General features: G+C 41.6%; 1 protein-coding gene across 2 annotated transcripts; it reads left to right on the forward strand.

Annotated features, from left to right (window-relative positions):
• The first annotated feature begins 7,621 nt into the window (after positions 1–7,621).
• Positions 7,622–18,155, forward strand: LOC104028386 (phospholipid scramblase 1). Of its 2 annotated transcripts, XM_075716039.1 has the most exons (9): positions 7,622–7,825; positions 8,488–8,519; positions 9,350–9,451; positions 11,538–11,707; positions 12,767–12,809; positions 13,892–14,112; positions 14,943–15,104; positions 16,164–16,325; positions 17,562–18,155. In XM_075716039.1, exons 2-9 carry the CDS (start codon positions 8,513–8,515, stop codon positions 17,619–17,621), a joined length of 927 nt encoding a protein of 308 aa, XP_075572154.1. In that variant the 5' UTR covers positions 7,622–7,825; positions 8,488–8,512; the 3' UTR covers positions 17,622–18,155. The 2 variants fall into 2 exon arrangements, with proteins under 2 accessions (XP_075572154.1, XP_075572153.1); XM_075716038.1 differs by lacking the exon at positions 7,622–7,825 and having other exon boundaries at positions 8,462–8,519.
• The last annotated feature ends 1,393 nt before the right edge of the window (positions 18,156–19,548 follow it).

Genomic DNA, 19,548 nt, shown 5'->3' on the forward strand with positions numbered 1-19,548 from the left:
TGCGGCTCGGGGAGGCAGAGCTGGGAGCGCAGGCTGGCTGGCTGCCAGCGAGGGGAGGCGGCAGGCTGCATCGGTACTGCTCTTCTCTGCTGAATTTTATTGCAAGGTTGAATTTAGGGCAAGCCAGAAAATTTCTTACAACTTTTCCAGATGTATCCAAGTTTTCAGAGAGCTAGTATTGGCATCATGGGCCGGCTCCCTGATGATAGTGAGGAGGCTTTGCAAGGCATGCAGCACACCAAGCAGCTCTGTCAGCAATGCAGTTTGGACGATTTCATGTGATACAACACTAATTTGGGGCTGCAGTGGACCTCTGCTGTGCAGCTCGTCGAACCCCTCAGCAATTTGACTTTATTTCCTGCCGAGGCTGCTCTCAGCTATGTCTATGGAAGTTCAAAACCAGGAAACAAGTTCAAAACTCAGGAAGCAATTTGTCAAACTTTCAGCCCTCAGTGTAGCTGTGTGCAATCCTGATCAGCCTAAAGGCCATGAAAACTGGGCTATTAATTGGGTAGGTTCTAAGAGATGATAGTTGGGCAAGAATTTCATACTGTTTTCTAGCATCCTATCTTGGAATGGAGTGAGATTCATATTTTATTTCCAGAACCGCTCTTTCCTGAAGACAAGGTAATTTCGTCTTTCAGAGTTATCCATCAGAACTTCCCTGTGCCCCTGGTATTCCTGGAGAAGCCGTCAGCAGCAGGAGCAGGGAGGTGATTGTTCCCCCGTACTTGGCGCTGGTGAGGCCGCACCTGGAATACTGTGTCCAGTTTTGGGCCCCTCAATACAAGAAAGACATTGAGGTGCTGGAGCGTGTCCAGAGAAGGGCAACAAGGCTGGTGAAGGGTCTGGAGCACAGGTCTTATGAGGAGCGGCTGAGGGAACTGGGGTTGTTTAGCCTGGAGAAGAGGAGGCTGAGGGGAGACCTTATCGCTCTCTACAGCTACCTGAAAGGAGGTTGTAGTGAGGTGGGTGTTGGTCTCTTCTCCCATGTAGTTAGCGATAGGATGAGAGGAAATGGGCTCAAGCTGCGCCAGGGGAGGTTTAGGTTGGAAATTAGGAAAAATTTCTTCACGGAAAGGGTAGTCAAGCATTGGAACAGGCTGCCCAGAGAGGTGGTGGAGTCAGCATCCCTGGAAGTGTTCACAAAACGGGTAGATGTGGGACTTTGGGACATGGTTTAGTCTCATCTACCCTTGATTGGTTTAGTGTGGACTTGGTAGTGTTAGGTTAATGGTTGGACTGGATGATCTTAAAGGTCTTTTCCAACCTAAACAATTCTATTCTATGACTGGTGCTGCTTTCTTACTCCAAGTCTCTAATTTAGGCTCTGTAACCTCTGAGCATTGAATTCTTCATCTGTTACTTCAAGGTATACAACATATGATTCAAGGTGAACTGCAGTTAATACCTTGCTGCAAAGCTATTCAGAGCTGTGGGATCTGGCAAAGAGGTAACTCTGTTGTGCTGTCTGAGAAATGGGCTTATATTTGATGCCATCTGAAATATATTTCAGAATGATGCTACTTATTATAGCCCCCTTGACACTGTGGTCAACTGATTTTAAGACTTAGCTAGCTAGTCCCTAATGCAGAAGGAGCAGACTATTTTTTTCCCTTCTTGTGAAAACATCATACATTTTTGTTTCTACTCATCTATCAGGCAGGATTACCTTCTTCACAGGCAACTAGTACTTGTCTGGAAGTAGTCCTAAGCCTTGAGGGGTAGGAATGTGTAATGAAAGAAAAGGATAGTGGCAGCCTAGAGAAGGAAATATCAAAAGTGCATTTTGCTACCATAGATCCATTATTTAGATCCTTTTACAGAACAGAACTGTTCTTTGCTTTGTTTTATAATTCTGCTAGCCTGAAAATAAGGCTTGCCTATTGCATCTTACTAGGTTTTAGCTGCACCTGTACACATTGTACATGTAATAATATCCAAAGGCTTCTGAAAAATGAAAGACATGGCTTTCAACAGTATGAACAGAAGTTTAAAAGACCCTATTTTTTTTTTTTTTAAAAGCTCAGTTTATGTTTATTGAATGGCCTGGGAACCAAAAAGTAGCAGGAGAATTCAGCATTAGATTTAAAACTTAGGAAAATATTCTGTTATTCACTGTAATGTGTTAGGAAAAAATCTAGAATTTAATTGGTTTTATAGAATAGAAAGATTAAAAATTCATTAATATATAAATGACAGTCCATTACAGTAAAAATATAGACTCTATGTTTGTACACAACAGGACTTCCACGTGAATCTTAACAGTGGCATTTAAAGAAATGTCTCCGCAAGCCAAACCTCTGCAATATATTATACCAGCTTCTCTGTAACCCTGGAACTTTTCATGATGATCAACAAGCATTGCGTAAACCTACAATGACCCTTATAAAATCGGACATTTCAGTTCAATATATTAATGGCTTATCTACGTAACATTAATGTTAACTGTACATTTGATCATCTTTAACCTGAAAATATTTGAAATATACAACATGTTTTATAATAAAATAGCTTTTCTTAAAAAGCTGAGCTGAAAGTGAGGGATTTAACACTTCCCTGTCTTAATTTTACATGATCCTACAACAAATCCGCCAACAAATGGGCCACTTGGAGATATAGCAGTACGTCTCTTTTTTAAAAAAAATAAATTTATGGTAAACCTTATTTAACAGAAACCTTGATGAGCCTTTGTTTCAGAGTGATCATCTGGGTCAAAAACTCCAGCTGCATTTACATGAAAGACCTTCAGCAGCTCTCCTGGTACTCTCTTTTTGGGCCTCCCCGTTCTTCATCACTAAAGGGCTGCTAATGGATTAGAGACGGTGAGTGGCTCCACAGAGCCTACGTGGAACCAGAAAAGTACAGTAAATTTCGGACCATGCACAAAATGTATTTGTGTATAGTCAGATTTGAAATTAAAGTATTGTCTGTCCTTCTTGGGCTTCACCTTGTACGGTTAAATTTGTTATTAAGAGTAAACAAATTAATAGGTGGCCCCATCCCTTACCGCAGTTCTCACAATCATGTACGTCTGGATTCTGCATCATAGAACTGTCCCTTTTTGTAAGACTCATTTTTGGTGTAGCTATCTAGAGGCAAATGTTTTTGAAATAATAGTAAAAAAAACCCTTCAAAAGTTATAGGAAACTTTTAGAAACTTTGGACCTTTTCAGGCTTAAAAAGTGTTTCCTCAAGCAATATGAATGCCCTGCACTGTCTGTATTTCTCCAAATAGTACCATACCGGTAAGTATTAATGTGGTATCAGGCATTAGAATGAACCAAAGATATGGTAACCATTTCCTCTAGTCACCTGTGTTTTCAGGAAATCTTTCATATCTAGTGCATCAGGGTAAGCACCAACCAAAGATTTAGTTCTGTTTTTTTTTTCCTTCTGTTGAGAGCTATTTCACAGAAACATTGCTGAACATTGAGGTTACAGTTTGACAGTGTAAAGATTATAGGAAACCGAAGATTTTTTTTTTTTTTTAGGATTATACTTTACTGTGGATAATTATTTGATATACATATAAAAGACAAGAGTTACATGGGCAAGTTTGACCTGCCATACGTCCTTAACGCCCAGTGTCACTTTATTTGTAGAAGTTATACTGAGGGAGACATTACTACCTTAAATTTCTGGCTTTGCAAGACAACCTTCTAGAAATACTGCATCACTGAATTTTAAGCACTTAATATTTGCCCTTCTGCTCCACTGCCGCAGCAAAAGGCGGCGCTGAAAGGAGCCCCCGGAGCGCCCGGCCGCGGCAGGGCGCCGGAGGGAGCCTGCGGGGGCTCCGGGCCGTGCTCGGTGCCGCTCCCCGAGGCGCTTTCTCCCTGCGAACCCCCCGCCGCCCGCGCCCCCCCGCCGCTGCCCGCCCCGCGCGGCCCGGGCAGCCCCCGCCCCGCGGCGCGGGGCGTTGCGGAGGCGCGGGCACGGGCCGGGGGTGGGCGCTGGCGAGCGCGGCGGCGCGGCGGGACGCGGCGGGACGCGGGGTGCGTGCGGGGCGCCGCCTCGGCTCTGGGAACGGGTGTTCTTTGCCGTACGTAGCTGCTTTACCGCATGCGATCACCTTTGTCTATCCAGGTATCTAGTATTTTTCATCGCAGGCATGCTTGGTCAGAAGGGCCGTGCAAAGGACCTGATGATTCGGAGGGTAACCTGTTTAATTAGATAAACTAGATTGTTTTTCAATACGCTGTTTCTCCAGCAGTCAAGGTTAAAATCCGGTGGTCAAATAGTCTAATATAATGTGTTGATGAAAAGAAGGGCCACAGAGCTAGCTAGGGGGAACTAATGCATGCCTCGCAGCTACTTGGCTTTCTAAGTCTGTTTTTTGAACCGTAAACCTTCTTGGAAAGGGCTGGCGTGGTATTTAGATGGCACTATGCATGATGTTTGTGCTTGGGGGCTTATGTTATATGTTCTTGGCAGTCTTTTAGTGAGCTGGGTAGGAAACGAAACTGATCGTCATGCCAGCGTACGGTGTTTCTGATAAAAGCAGAAGTGCTGTAGTTACTTAAGACCTTTCTGAATCAGTGGCAATGTGTCTACTGACATGCATCAGGGTGAGGGAGATGCAGCTGTGTAATGCAGTTCTGAAAATGAGAAAGTGACTGGAAAGAAACACGGACATTCTGCCATTCCTTAAAAAGGAACAATCTCGGGATGTTACTTCCTTACTGTTCTCTGACCTAGAACAGCTTTGTTCTGACTTCCTTTGTAACCGGTATTTCCTGGGTTTCCTTTCCAAAAGTTTTTGGCCGGCTTTAAGTGCCTGGGCTCAGAACTCCTGGAGGGGCAAAAGCACTGTGCCTGGGCACCTGGATGGATGCCTCTGAGGGTTTCTTCCCTGTTACCCATCTGAGTAACGATTCAAGAAACTAAGGAGAAAGTGAGGAACCGTTCAGGTGTGCTGGTGCTGGCTGAGAGGGTTTAGGCTGTCGCAGCAGCTGCGTCCGAGAGCAAAGGGAAAAAGTCTGGGAACTCCCTACAGATGAGGAGGAAGGCTGGCAATATGGGTTTTGATAGTACAACATACAGGGACAGGGTATGAAGAATGAGACTTCTTGCTATGAGTTCCTTCCTCTCTGCGGGGGTCTGCCGCCAGCTTGCTAACCCGCGGCTGAACGGCCGCTCGTGGCGGTCGGAGGACTGTTCCGTGTGCGTGCGTGTGCGAGAGCACTTCTTGCGTTTTTCATTTGCCCTCTGCGTCGCGGCGGTTGAGGTTGGAAGCCACGCTGCGGGGTTCAAGTTGCGTGTTTCTGGAGGGGCAGCGGGCAGCGCCCGCCTCGCCCACTCCCAGCGCGCAGGCGCGGCGCGGGGACATCACAGAATCATAGAATGCTTTGGGTTGGAAGGGACCTTGAGAGATCATCGAGCCCAACCCCCCTGCAGTGAGCAGGGACTGAACCTGTGAACTTGGCGTTACTAGCACCGTGTATCTAACCAACTGAGCTAACCCGGCTGGTCCTCAGATGAGCCGCAGGCCGTATTTCATAAGGGTCTTTCATTACCAGGCAGCCACTTTGCATGAAGCGTTCCCAGTTGCCCTGGTGCTTCCTCTCTGCCAGCAAAATGGCTTCTCTTGTCCCTTGTGTAAAGCTGAACCCAGGTAGGTTATGTTCCCTCCTCCAGGGAAGAGGTTATGTTCCCTCCTCTGTCCTCCCTTTGGGAGAGCGGACCCAGAGCTATGAGTTACGGGAATCTGTCAGGAAAGGGCAAAATTTGGTGGCTTTTCCTGGCACAGGCTCCCTCGGGTAGCCCTAACCCAAAATAGCCCCAGTGAGGGGTGAGGTGCTGGGAGCTGGAGCTTGGTTCCCACCTTCCCCTCGCCCTTCAGCACTCCAGCTGGGGGATTTGGGGGAATGTTTCATCAACAAATACCTCAGGAAACGTAATAAAATGTGGACAATCCTTAATAATCCTCGCATAATTTAGGTTGGAAAGGGTAACCTTTGGAGGTCACTTGGTCCCTTCGTCTGCTTAAAGCCAGCCTAAATTCAAATTTAGATCAGACTGCTCAGGGCCTTGTAAAGCTTTTTACAAGATGTACGCAAAGGTATACAGCTGCTTCTTCTGGAACACCACGGCCAGCTTATTCATTCCGACGCAATTTACTCTCGATTTATGTTGTGAATTCAGGTTGTAGCGTGTGGCCAGCGCAGCACAAGGTATTCATGCAGCCGCTGTTTTTGTGGAAACAAACTTAATTCAGTAATGGACTACTACTTGCTGAAGCACTTTCTTTCTTTTTTTCTTTAATTCTGTGGAATTTGAACTCCATTAAAAAGAAATAGCATTCTCCCTCTTTTGTATTAGTGGGAGCTGAATGCAAAGACCTTTACTTTTCCCTGCTAAGTAATGTTTTAATGATTGCTCCCTATATTTATTTTAAAACTGTTACTAGAACTACTAACACCTAGCAGCATGTAAAGCCTCATGTTATTAAACTGAAATTAAAATGTAGGCTTCAAATCATTGCTTTGTGTAACCCAGGCAGCTGGAACCAACACGTTTCGAAGTGACTGGTCTTCCCATTACTACTGTTTCTTGACTGAGGTTTCACAAGATGGCAATTTCCCCATGCGTGACAACATGGCGGAACAATGTATTGTGCAATATGAAGGTTGACAAAAGTCAGATTTTGTTCCTTGTTCCTTTCGTATTTCAGAATTTCATGTTATTTCACAATCTTTACAAATTACTCAGATGAAAAGCAAGGCATGACAGACAACGTGTTAATCTTGGTGACTGAATTGGAGGCGGTAGAAGCAGTCTAGATAAAAAGCAATAGAAGAGACAATTTTAATAAAAGAAATAATCCTAACTATTGTCTTTATCATCGTGTCTGATGAAATGGGAGTTGAACTTTGTAAAATCTTTGCTGCTTTTCTAGCTATAGAGCATATCAACATTTTCGAAATCCTAGATTGCAAAGGGGTGTACTTTCTGGTTGTAGGGAGAAGAAAGATTCTGGGCTACTATAAACCCTTTCTTTCAAATAAATCGTATGAGTCTGTCTCTACTCGCCCTTTACCAAAAGGTTCAGTTGTAATTCTCAGTATTTCACTGAAGTTTAGGTAGCTGGAACATCTCACAGTATAAACTGATCTTTTGCTAGTTTAAATAGTGGTTTTTTATTCATCTTTAATTTGTGCTATTCCTACAAGCTGGTAGTTTTATCAACATATTTTAACATGGTCATACATTGAACTTGTCACTCTGTATTATCAACTGCGAGAACAAGGTTTAAGTTACGTAGTTTGAATGTGTTCTTTCAATTTTTTAAATCAGATGTATAATTTTAAATTATTTCCTATTACTTTTTTTTAACCTGTGTTCATATGGGGACCAGAATCCGATTAAAGTACTTAAAACAGGATGGTGGCTTTGTTAGTAAAGTTGAAGAAAAAATATATTAAAAAATATTTGTTATTGCATTTGTTCTGTCATCCCAGAACAATTAAACATCCTCCTGTGACATCTGCTTTTACTCTGGCAGCAAAAAGCAGGAAGGAACTGCTTTCAGTTTCAATTTCATTCCCAGCTTTGAACTGAACTGAACTGAACTAGTTGGAAGAACCATAACAGACAAAACATATTACTAGTTTAACTTGAACTGCATTCTTTTGAAAGAATGACTAGGTTTATTGTTTATTTTAAAGCTTTTGATCCTATAAAAAGGAGCTCCTCTACCGTTCTTTTTTATACTTCCACTTACGGGTCTCCTGGCTATTTTGGACCTCTGTCTTTAATAGAAGTTGCTGCCATTGTCTTGCTTCTCCTGTTACCCCAGAGACTGAACGGAGTATCTCTCAAGGTAAATGTTGTTTCTGGGGGTTTTTAAACTCCTTTTGGCAACCGTGGAAGAGTAGAAAGAAAAAGACAAGCAGTTGGGCCTTTCACTCATGATATTCTGCTGTGAAGCCCACTCGTCTGTGCAAGCCCACCCTTTATTATTGTATGGAGACAAAAATTGGATACATGATATTTAGTAGTACCACTGCAGAAGTGGAATAGCATAAAGAACTGAATAGGTGGTAGCATGGCGTCATGGCTGCTCCAGGATTTACCCAAGCAGGTTTAGTAGTCAACATCAATACACTAAACCAGTTACTCTGAAAATACTGCAGTAATTTGTTCATATGAATTGCATGATGTTTCTGAATGGCTGCACAATGGAGTCGTGCATGGTAATGAAGTAACTGCACATCCCAATGCTTTCCTCTGAGTTGAGGATGGTTTCAGGATACTCAAAGCGTGAATGCAGGCATAGATAATTCAGACTTATGCTGTGGTGGACACATAGCCTAGATGGAAGCTGAGATATTTAAAGTTATTTTAGCTTGTATTTGTAATTCAGCTTTCCCATACGGTTTAGACAGGCAAGTATCTTTTATCAATAATAAATAGAGAACTCTAAATAACTCTTGTGTGAAATTATATATTAAAAAAACGTGAAATAAAAATGTTGTTTTGCAGAGCAATTATAAGCAGATCCACAGCAATGCAAGGTGAGTAAAATATAAATAAAATGTCAGTTTTTGTTAATATCAAAGATAACATGGGTCCTTCCGAGGTGTTCAAGCAATATTAGCTTAACTATTAGCTTATCTTGTAATTTTATGAAATATGTATGAATGTTTTAAATTGCAATTATTAAAATTTTAAAATTGAAACATTTACAAAACATATAGCTTACATTTTCAGATCTTGATTTCTGAAGTTAAATAAATAAATAATCTTGAAATCCAAGTTATTTCTGCTTACAAACGGAACTTGGTAAATGTTTTTAAATCCATAACCCTCTGAGTCTGCTGGTGAGGCATTCATATAGTCCTAACTTGAAGAAATTGGGAGAAAATATTTTGTATAGTGGAGAATGGCTCATTACCATTCTGTTCTGTACAGGAGGGCAGCCTATCAGTTCCCTGGCAATTCTTTGAATTAAAGCCTCCTTCTAAATATAAATGAATAAAGGCACCTCTGGTCCAGGCAGAGAGTGAACTGACCCTGTTTGAGCAGGGGTTGGACTAGATGATCTCAAGAGGTCTCTTCCGAGCTAAATGATTCTGTGATTCTGTGACATCTTCATGACATCATGTGCAACACCTGTCTTTTTTCTGCACATTAAGGATCAGAACTCAAAGCTTTAAGTTATACTGATGTTTAATATACACATTGTGCATAAATATGAGCTTGTTATACAGTTTTTGCTACACATTAAAGCAGCTGATTAATTTTGTTTTGTGTCTCTTCCGGAAAAGGAGGCAGTGTTGGGGATCTTTCACGCTAGGGTAGGAGGAAACAAGCAATACTCAGAACGTATGTTCTCTTCTTCCAGCACATAAACCTGCACCAGCACCTGGATTTTCAGACGTTAACTATGCACCAGGAGATCACGTCCCCTACGGCTACCCTCCGCACGCACCTGGGACTTACCAAGGTAGGTTGCTTGGCTACAGCTCTGCTATACCCTTAGGAAATAAGCACGTGAAACAGGAGGGTTCACAAGGGAGACCATCTCTGATTTACTTTTCTGCTGTTAATTCTGTAGAGTTTCTGTTAACTTCTGTTTTGCTGAAAAATCATCTTTCCTTCTTGGTGCTACATGTTAGTATGTGCTGAGCAGTACCAACAGTGGTAGGAGTTAAAAATGTTGGATGTTCCTCAGTGGTCACTGGGAGGGGTTTGTTAGGGAGGTGTTACTGATGCAAAACATAAATGTGTGGCAGCTTATTGCTGATGATCAGATTTCTTAATTAACATGTTATTCACTATTTCACTTTATTTTTCTCTAGAAATCCAGAACTGAAGAAAGAATTGTTTTCCTCTCGCAGTTCTGCTGATCCATGTGTTCTGTTCCTGTTTCCTACTCTGTTGCTGTACTTTGCATGTGGTTATACCTTACACTTTCACTCGTTTGCTTTTCTCCTCTTCTATCCCATTTTCTGCTCCACATTCAAAATGCAGCACTCCTTAAATAGCTTCTCATGTTCTGGCAACTAATTGCTTTCCAAAGAACCAAATCACAATCAGGCTCAAAGCATAAGTTGCATAAAGTTCCAGAAGTTTGGCCTAAGTTACTGTGCTGTTCATAAGTTAAAGCTTGTCCATCTTGTGGCAAGGCAGTCTGAGGTCTGTAAGTACAGTTAGCTTCAGCATGGAATGAGCACGTGCTGCCTGTGCGATGAATGTCAGGGGAGCATTTTTTGTTTTGAATAATTGTATGTGCACATGCTTACACATGATAGCAGTAGATAATCAGTTTGCGTGCAAAGCCTGTGCTCAGACAAAAAAGTGATTTTGTATTCCATAAGGGTGGATCCTCCTCTGGGGTGAGTGATCCTGCCATCTATGAATTTTAAGCCACAGCCACAAATTTAATTTACATCACTTGAGGCACTGTCCTGCTTATGGCCACAGCATGAGCTTTCACATGTAACAGTCCATGTATTGTCATGTGAAACAGTGGTGCTGAACTGATTTGAGCTAAAGATAAATCTACAAGTCAGTATCTCAAACTATTTGTCTTTGTACAGCCCTACAAAAATACTCTTTGTGGCTTCTGCGTTGTGCTTGCTTCTGAGTAAAATATAAAAGTCCTCTGCATCAGATTGAAAGCCTATCTGCCTACCAGGAAGGTATTAAATGAGGGGAAAAAATACAGTTCTTGTTCTGTAACTTTCAATAGCAACTTCAGCAGCTTCAGCTGCAAGGTCATAAAGCATCTGTGTAGCAAAGGCGGTGTTGCAGTGGGGCGGTACGCAGGCAAGGCAGGGCTCTGTGCACAGCCCAGGGACGTGGGACTGGATGTGAGCACTAAAGCAGCGCTGCGTGTGCCATCTGGTGGGGTGCTGAGCATTTAGGCCCTGAAGTGCTTCACGAGAGTGTGTTTCCTATTGAGTGCTAACTGGAGAAGACTTACTTGGCATTCACAAAAAGTGGAACTATTTCCCCCTTTACTACGCACCTCCTCCGTGAAGGAGTTGTGGATTTCCTGAGTTTTGAAAGAGAATCCATTAAACAAATGGGAAAGTGCAGTTTTTAGATCCCACTAATCTGGTTTGAAAACTACAGATTCACTATGCTAAAAGGACATTTCCTATCACATAAGTAGGAGGTAGAATTCCAGGAAAAATTTGTCTTAAAATTCCTCATTTGCTCAACTGACAACTTGCAAATGCCAATATTTTCAGGTATTTTAAGGTATTCTGCCTTCTCTACTTAGAAATAATCTTCATTTATTTATTTCTAATTTTTTAATTGCCTATCTTTATGTGAATAAAATTTCTGGTATATTCAAGAATGATGCATTTATTTATTTTGTTTGCTTTTGTCTGGAGGGATTAGAACATCCCAATCCAGTGTAACTTCCTTCATGAAAGTTGTAGTATTCATAACTTAAATATATTGTAGGTATAAGGAGCTTCATAGTTCAAAATCGTGAACAAATTAATCTTTTGAAGATCCATGGGGCAGTTCTTTTCCAACATCTAAGTTTAACAACTGCATGTCTTCTACCACACCAGGTGTCACAGATGCAGGAAGCTATGGCTTCCAGGTACAGACCATGGGAGTCCCAGCTGGATTAGCTGTTCCAGCCATCCAGAACCAGCCCATTGTGAAGGACGGGACAATCTGGATGCCCGTCCCTCCTCCTCTTCCCAATTGCCCTCCTGGACTGGAGTACCTCACACAGGTACCTGCACCCTTCCTCATTCCCCAGAGACCAGGTATTCACCTGAGAAGCAGCCTGCATCCATGAAAAAAACTAAAAAAAGCATGTGGCTTTGTTGCAGCTGTGTGGGTTGCTGCTTTTGGGCTGCTAAATGAAGCCTTTTGTAATGTGATTGATGCATGTTTGAGTGTGGAGGTGCCTGTTATGGCTGCAAGCACTTCATGGAGTACTATCCTGCCAAGTGAGATGCTGAAGAACTGGGGGCGCAGGGCTATCGTGCATCCTTCCCATTTCTGAAGCTACTGTTTGTGAGATGTAATGTGATTTGGCAAGGTGTATGTAATAAATATATATAATATGGGCAACTCTAGCACATTAGAGGTGCTTAATTTTCTACATGATGCTTCCTTCACACCTCCTGATAATGTTGTTAGGAGAGGTGCTAGTCAGACTTCACAACCCAGAGAATGCTAATAGCAAAATAAGAATTGTTTCCACATTACAGAATATATCCTGGTACTATAAAAGCACAGTTCATCTCATCACTGGGAACAAACACCAAGGCTTAACACTGATGTATTGTTGCTAGTTTTGCAAGTTGCTCAAAAAAAAAAAAAAAGGCACCAGTGAGGAGAGGCTGATTTTTCCTGAGTTTCACTCAGAGCTGAGCAGTAGCTGAGCTTCTGCTCTCAAATTTCTCAGTTTCCTGCTTTTGTTTGTATGGACTCCTGATGTAGGCATCTGGGATATGTGGTGTCAAAGACTGTTGGGCTCTGTAGCTGAGCTACCCTGAATCCTCAAAGGAGCACAGGCACATTAGCCCTGTGTGCTTGTAACCAGACCAGCTTGTGTACCACTTCTGCCATCTCCTCCGGTGCTCTGAAACACTGTTCTGCTAAATTGAGAGAGGGGGATGTGAGCTACTTCCACAGCTTTACCGGTAGATGATCTGCCTCTAGACAATGTATTGATCCATAAATCTGCATTCTGAAACGAAACAGCAATGCTTCTTAAAACTAGATTTCTCGTAGTTACAACTTGTTAACTATTTATTCTGTTTCATTTTTCAACCATGAACAGATTGACCAGATATTAATCCATCAGCAAATTGAACTCCTTGAGAGTAAGTGCAAAGTATTTATAGCAGAGTAATGTTTAAATCTAATAATCCCAAGAATGGTAAAATTTAGACTTCCTTTGACACTATGTATTTAAGGTGTATTGCCACCTTTCTCTTTCTTGCCTTTGTTATATGTCTTGATTCCTGCAGAAGTTGTGGAGGATAGGAAGGAGAACGTAAGAGGGCAGGCGATTTTAAGCAGGTTCTGTATCTTAAAAGATACATAGCAATGCGACTGAATAATGTTGGTAGCTCGTTACAGCTGAAGTCACACATTTCCCATGTTACTCATTCACATGATTTCTACTTGCCACTCTTCCCTACCTAAAGATCTTTTCTGTCCTCTCTTACTCCATCTAATTGTGTAGACTGGCATGCAGCTCTGATCCCATTTCCAGGCAATCCTGCTGTTTTAGTGAACTGAACTGCTTTCTTTCTGCTCCCCTCAGTCCATTCACTTTAAAAATATCAAAGTCATGTTATCAGCATCTTTCAAATAGAAGAAATAAAATGGACCATCCATCTTGGCTGACACTTAATGCTGCTGCATTTTCTTTCCATAATGCTTCAAAGAGTACTTTCATTTGTTAGAGAAATGAATCAAAATTTCTGTCCTGGCTCTTGTTGTTTTCTATTTGTGCTGCTGTGAATCTTGACTGCGAGGCTTTTTTTGTGACCTTCTCATTCTGAACGTATCTGTGCCCTCTAGAGCCCTTTTCTTGCTTCACCCCCAAATTCACAAGTTTCTTTAATTCTCATCTCTTCAGCTCTTCCCTGGGAATCTTCCATGCTGTGTTATTGATAATTGTGGTGCTTGCTCTGGCAGTATGTGTCCGTGTCTGGTGGGAGGGGACTGGTGGACATCTCCGTGCTCTTTCTGTGTTGCCATGTTCATGGTGGCTCCTCCTCTCTGCGCTTCTCTGTCTGCTTGATGGTCCTTCCCCACTGCTTCCCTTTGCCAGTAGCTGCCCCTGACAGACTCTGAGTGAGGCCTGCCTTCCCAAAAGGTAGCTTTAGAGATAGCATGGTGACTTTTCTGACCAGATGCACCTCAGAAATTTAACAGTTTGGTTCCCGTTTTTCAGTTTTGACTGGCTTTGAAACAAACAACAAATATGAAATCAAGAATACGCTGGGGCAAAGGGTGTACTTTGCAGCAGAGGACACTGACTGCTGTACCAGGAATTGCTGTGGGCCATCACGACCCTTCACTCTCCGGATTATAGACAACCTGGGCCATGAGGTGATAACGCTGCAGAGACCCCTCCGGTGTTCTTCGTGCTGCTTTCCCTGCTGCTTACAGGAGGTGAGTTGCTCCCTCTCACCGTCTCCTTCACGTGGGGCATGGTCTACCTGTGCAGTTTTAAATGGGGTTGTCCTGAACGAGGAGGTGAGGTGAAACAAGTCAGGTTTTGCCTGTGAGTTGTGGGGAGAGAGATCTGTGGGATTTGTGCATGGGGTCCTTGGTCTGGGAAGAAGCAAGTGTGCTGCAACACTTAGATTCACTCTGGCCACTTCTGAGTACAGTAATGAAAAATTTGATTCAACAGCCTATCAGGGAATTTGTGGCTAATGTCGAAATCTGCGCTGGAGATGGACTTGCGATGTAAGAGTTAGGCAATGGCTTTCGTAAAATAACAGCTGGAGTTTTCACTTTACTGCTTTGAAAGCTATAGTGAAATTCAACACATGAGATGATGAGCTTTTTAAATATTAAAATAATTATGGGGTGATGCAACTTCTGAAACCTCAAATCTGAGCCTACTTGGAGCTCTTACTGGGGGATTTGTAGTAGCTGCATCCTGTAATGTCTTCACTGAATGCTTTCAGGATGCTCACAGCCTTTCTTACACTAGACTTTGATCTTTATACTGTAGATGCATAGCTTGTGTGCTCTACAGTCTTAGGAGTATCTTATTGTTTTCAGTGAAGGCAAAAGTTGCATATGAGGTCTGCAATTTGTGTGCAGTTTTCTGAAAACGTTCACAGAAAAAACCCCATGCAGCTTCATGCATTGGAAAGCCAGATTGTTGTGGAAAAATAAGTTGTTTTTTGTTTGTGTGCTAGTGTGAGTTTTGTCTAACAAGCATATCAAAGTATGAATGTTCACGTGGAGGTTTTCTTTTTCCTGTGAAGCTGGAAGTTCAGGCACCTCCAGGAACACCAGTTGGTTACGTTGTCCAGAACTGGCATGCGTGCCTGCCAAAGTTTACCATTCAAGATGAAAAAAGAATGGATATACTGAAAATTACTGGCCCATGTGTTGTCTGCAGCTGTTGTGAGGACATTCATTTCGAGGTATGCAGTGCTAAAAACTGTTTGTGTGTATCTTCTTCCAGATAGTAGTCTGATAGTAGTTTGTTGCTTGACTTACTTCCTGTCAACTGAACTGTAGTATACATTAAGTAATTAGTACATAATCTTTTAATGCTAGTATAATCAACTCACTTCTCTAGACAGCTAGATTACTCTAGATAAGCCAGACAAACTTCCAGAAATGATGTCTTAAAGCCACTCATCAGTGATCAGACTGATTCCCTGTGGTTGCACACAAATGTCTTAATTGAAATATTTAGCAGCAAAATCTTTTTGAATCTATTATGTTAGGTCCTAACAAAAAAATGTTATTCTTGGCTGTATCCAGTATTTATTAAAATGACTCCCTGTAGCCACTCATTTAATCATTTAATAATCATTCAATGAGCAAGTAAATCAAAATAATTTAGACCTAAAATATAGATTTGAATAACTGAAGAGTTACAACTTTCACTTAAAAATAATAGTGATTAATGCATCATTATTTTAATACCCATTAAGTAGTAGATACATACTAGTCTGCCATTTAATATTTAAAATGATGTGGCAAATAGTTGCTGAGGCGAATTTAGTATAATTTTATTTTGGGACTAGTCTTTCATGTGACCCTGAAGACTGGATCTAACTTTAGGAAACATAATGTTGACAAAGGGCTAATCTCTGCTTTGGAACGCAAGAATGTAATTTGTTTCATTTTCACTTGAGGAGTTTCTGATACATGGCAGGAGAAACTAATTCACTCTCTTGGCTAAAAGACAATGCTTCCAGCAGAGTGTGTGTGCGTTCATGTGGCAGCTGTCTTCCAACACCATTAAAGCATTGAACTCCACAGTCAGATTCAGAATTAAGTTCATGTCTGAGCTACTTAAGACTGACTTTCTGATAGTCAGGGTTGCTTTTGGTGCAAACAGTTGCATTCAGTGACTGCACTAATTCAAATAACTCAGTCTGAAGCTTCCAAATGGATCTGTTATGAAAAGGATTTGGGAATATTATGAATGACAGATTTGATGTTGTTTTTTTAATTTTATATTAAACTAGGTGAAGTCTGTGGATGAGACTTCTACTGTTGGGAGGATTTCTAAGCAGTGGACTGGATTTTTGAAAGAAGCCTTTACAGATACAGATAACTTTGGAATCACATTCCCAATCGACCTTGATGTAAAAATGAAAGCTGTCATGATCGGTGCTTGCTTCCTTATCGTAAGTCTGTTATTCAGTAATACTTGAATGTGAACTGACTTTTTCATCTCCATGTTCAAATTGTGCTGGTAAAGGATTTGACTCTGAGCTCCTTGAAGTGGGCGACAGCTTGTTGTGAACTTCCTGTGCGTAAAACTAATCACAGAGGGAAACAAAGAATTATTTCAGATAATAAGCTTATTCTATACTCCGTGAAGTGCTACCTAACTGTATTCAAGGAGAGCTTCATATGTCATGGGACTGAGAAGCCCTGTAAAGGGGAGACTCCTTACAGACACATTAGCAGAGGCAAGCACGTTTATGTGGATGGTGAAACCAGAAAAGTGCAGATCAGTAATAGCCAAGAGACCTATCCAAAGCCGGAGCAGCCTGCTGAACTGGTGACCTGGACAGCTGAATGCTACAGCCAGTTCCTCCCGACCCTCCTTCTTGGAAGTATGTGAAGCACTGAGCTGAGCAGGATTAAATGCTCTCAGAGGAGTCATTTCCAATGGGAGGGACCTCTGTGGAGGCAAAGCACATCTAACTTGATACAGCGCTTTTCAGCTGCACTCTGACTCTGCCGTGTCAAATACTGCAGCGCAGCTCACTTTGCTCTTTGAAAACAGCATGAAACACAGTCGTGTTTCCACTTACCCGTGCAATTCAGCATCAGGTACCATTTCAAAAAGTGCAGTGCTTCTGTGCTGGCAGGGCTGCAGAAGGGGAGGAAAGGGGCATGTGAAACACCTTGAGTTTGGAAAGTTCTCACCAGCCTCTAACAGCCCTGTGCACAAACCAGGTTTTCCTTCGCTGTGTGTGTTTGTGTGCTACCATGTGCATGAAGTACAGCATTAGTGAGTGCAAGTAACCCAGGATTCCAGACATGGAAAATGTAAACAGTAAACTAAAGATAGTCACCATTATGGTGGACTCCAATTTGACGTAAGATTGAAGGGACTGAGTCAGGTTGAACAAAGCCAGGGCAGGAATCCTGAGTAAAGGAAGCATAGCTTTGGCTAGTGATAATTTAAAGTTTCCATGTAGGTCTTTCACCACCTCTTCCTCTCTCTCTGTGGGTGTCCTGAGAGACCCAGGTGATGGGGGATGGAGAGCGGCACCCCTACCTTCTTCTCATCATTTGAGGTTTCCAAGGGAAAGGTGCTTTGAATACCTTGCAAAGCAACCAGGAGATCTCTGAACTAAGAACTGCATTTATTAAGTATTTGTTTTGTTTGCTTTTTGTTTTCTTCTTAGGACTTCATGTTTTTTGAGCATGCTGGTGATAACCAACAGCGAACAGGAGTTTGGCAATGAAATCTAGAACTTTTGTATAGAAGGAAGAAGAACATAAATCTCCCAACTTTCCAGTAGATTGCAGAGCAGTAAGAATGTGAGAAATGTGCATCTTGTGATTGTAGTTATATTTCTATAAACTAAAAGCTTTATGGTCCTTTTTTCTTTTTTTTTTTTGTAATCTGATGAAGTAATTTGTAGTATTCAAATAAGAACCCTTTGTTACAGATAAATACTGTAATTTATAGAAATATATAGCAACCTTTTTTCCCAAGAAATTTTTAATTCTAAAATAACTGCTTATGGTTATTTTAATTCCTACAAAAGAGGACTACTATATTAAATATTAATATAAGCAGTGAGCCTAATAAGTAGGTCCTGATCTTTTCCTGTGTATCCTTCTTTGGGTAGTTTTGCCTTGGTGTTCACATTCTGTTGTTTCCAACTTCTTATTAAATATATACATTCAAACCAAAGTAATCTTAAGTGAACAGAACTATCAGAAATCACTGTAAAATTGTATTAATCTAGTAATAAACCTGCTGTCAAATATGACTCCTTTAGTGTAACTTAGTTTGATAATTTGGGTTGTTGTGAAACTTAAGGCTTTGATTTTCACCAACGGAAGTTTAGATGAGACAGGAAATATAAAAGCCTGTGGCTGCTTCTGTTTAATAATCCTTTAGTAATTGCTTTGTGCATGAGTGTGTTTTTTCCTGAGGCAAGTAAAAACTTGTTACCTACTCTTTAGTTTCTCCAGTCCTCTTTCCTCTTCATTTAGTCCATGGTTTTCACAGACTGTAAGTCTGTCTGTAGGTGTGAGGGTGCAGGAATAATAAACATCCACTTCAGAAGCAGACGCATGAAATGGCAGTTCTATTTCTTAGCATTTATAGTTTTACTTAAATGTGTAAGCAATGGATAAAGTTGCAGTTCCTTACCCCAGCTTCACACAAGCATGTGCATATAGCAGTTCTTGGGATCCAGCTATGGACGGAGGTCCTTACCAATATTTTCACTTGTATTCTAATTCTGCTAAAGATTCCTTTTGTTCAGTATTTTCAATTTATTGGTTGCTCCTGGCCAGTCAAAAAGCAGAGGAAAAGAGGAGTGCCATTGCTGCTATGTACCTGGCCTCTCTTTGATGTTATAAGAGTTGTACAAACTTGTGGCAACAATCTATAGTGTTCTGAAAGTCTTTAAAATTCTGTATTATGCCTTGTTGAAGTTAGCTTCTGCTGCTAGAGACAGAATTCCTTGAATATGGTGTCTTTAATAGTAGGGATTGCTGGAGATGCATTTTTGATTCTTCAGCACTATTCTTAGGGAATTAAATTATTGTTATTTTGAAAATATTTTGTGCTTTATTGACCAGCTATTAATGAGATACCGGAAATTCAGTCTTCCTAAAATCTGCTAAAAGTTTCTGATTGCTTGTTAGAAATAGAAGCTACATGTATAGAAATCAAAGTAACACACACCTGACCCTACAGTCCTGTAGGGATTCATATGGCTAACCCGTCAGTATTATTTTTCCTGCAAGGGGTGACACACAGCTTCAGTTCTGCCTGTAGCTCTGAAGTCCCAGGCTAAAGCACGCTCAGTAGCTGCATGTGCTGGTTTTGACTGGGGTAGAGTTAATTTTCTTCACAGTAGCTAATATGGGACTATCTTTTGGATTTGTGCTGGAAACAGTGATGATAATACAGAGATGTTTTCATTACTGCTGAGCAGTGCTTACACAGAGTCAAGGCCTTTTCTGCCTCTCACCCCACCCCACCAGCGAGTAGGCTCGGGATCCACAAGAAGTTGGGAGAGGACACAGCTGGGACAGCTGACCCCAACTGACCAAAGGGATATTCCATACCATATGACGTCATGCTCAGCATATAAAGCTGGGGGAAGAAGAAGGAAGGGGGTGGATGTTCAGAGTTAACGGCGTTTGTCT

Source organism: Pelecanus crispus, chromosome 9 (genome assembly GCF_030463565.1).
Source record: "Pelecanus crispus isolate bPelCri1 chromosome 9, bPelCri1.pri, whole genome shotgun sequence".
NCBI classification, from domain to species: Eukaryota; Metazoa; Chordata; class Aves; order Pelecaniformes; family Pelecanidae; genus Pelecanus; species Pelecanus crispus.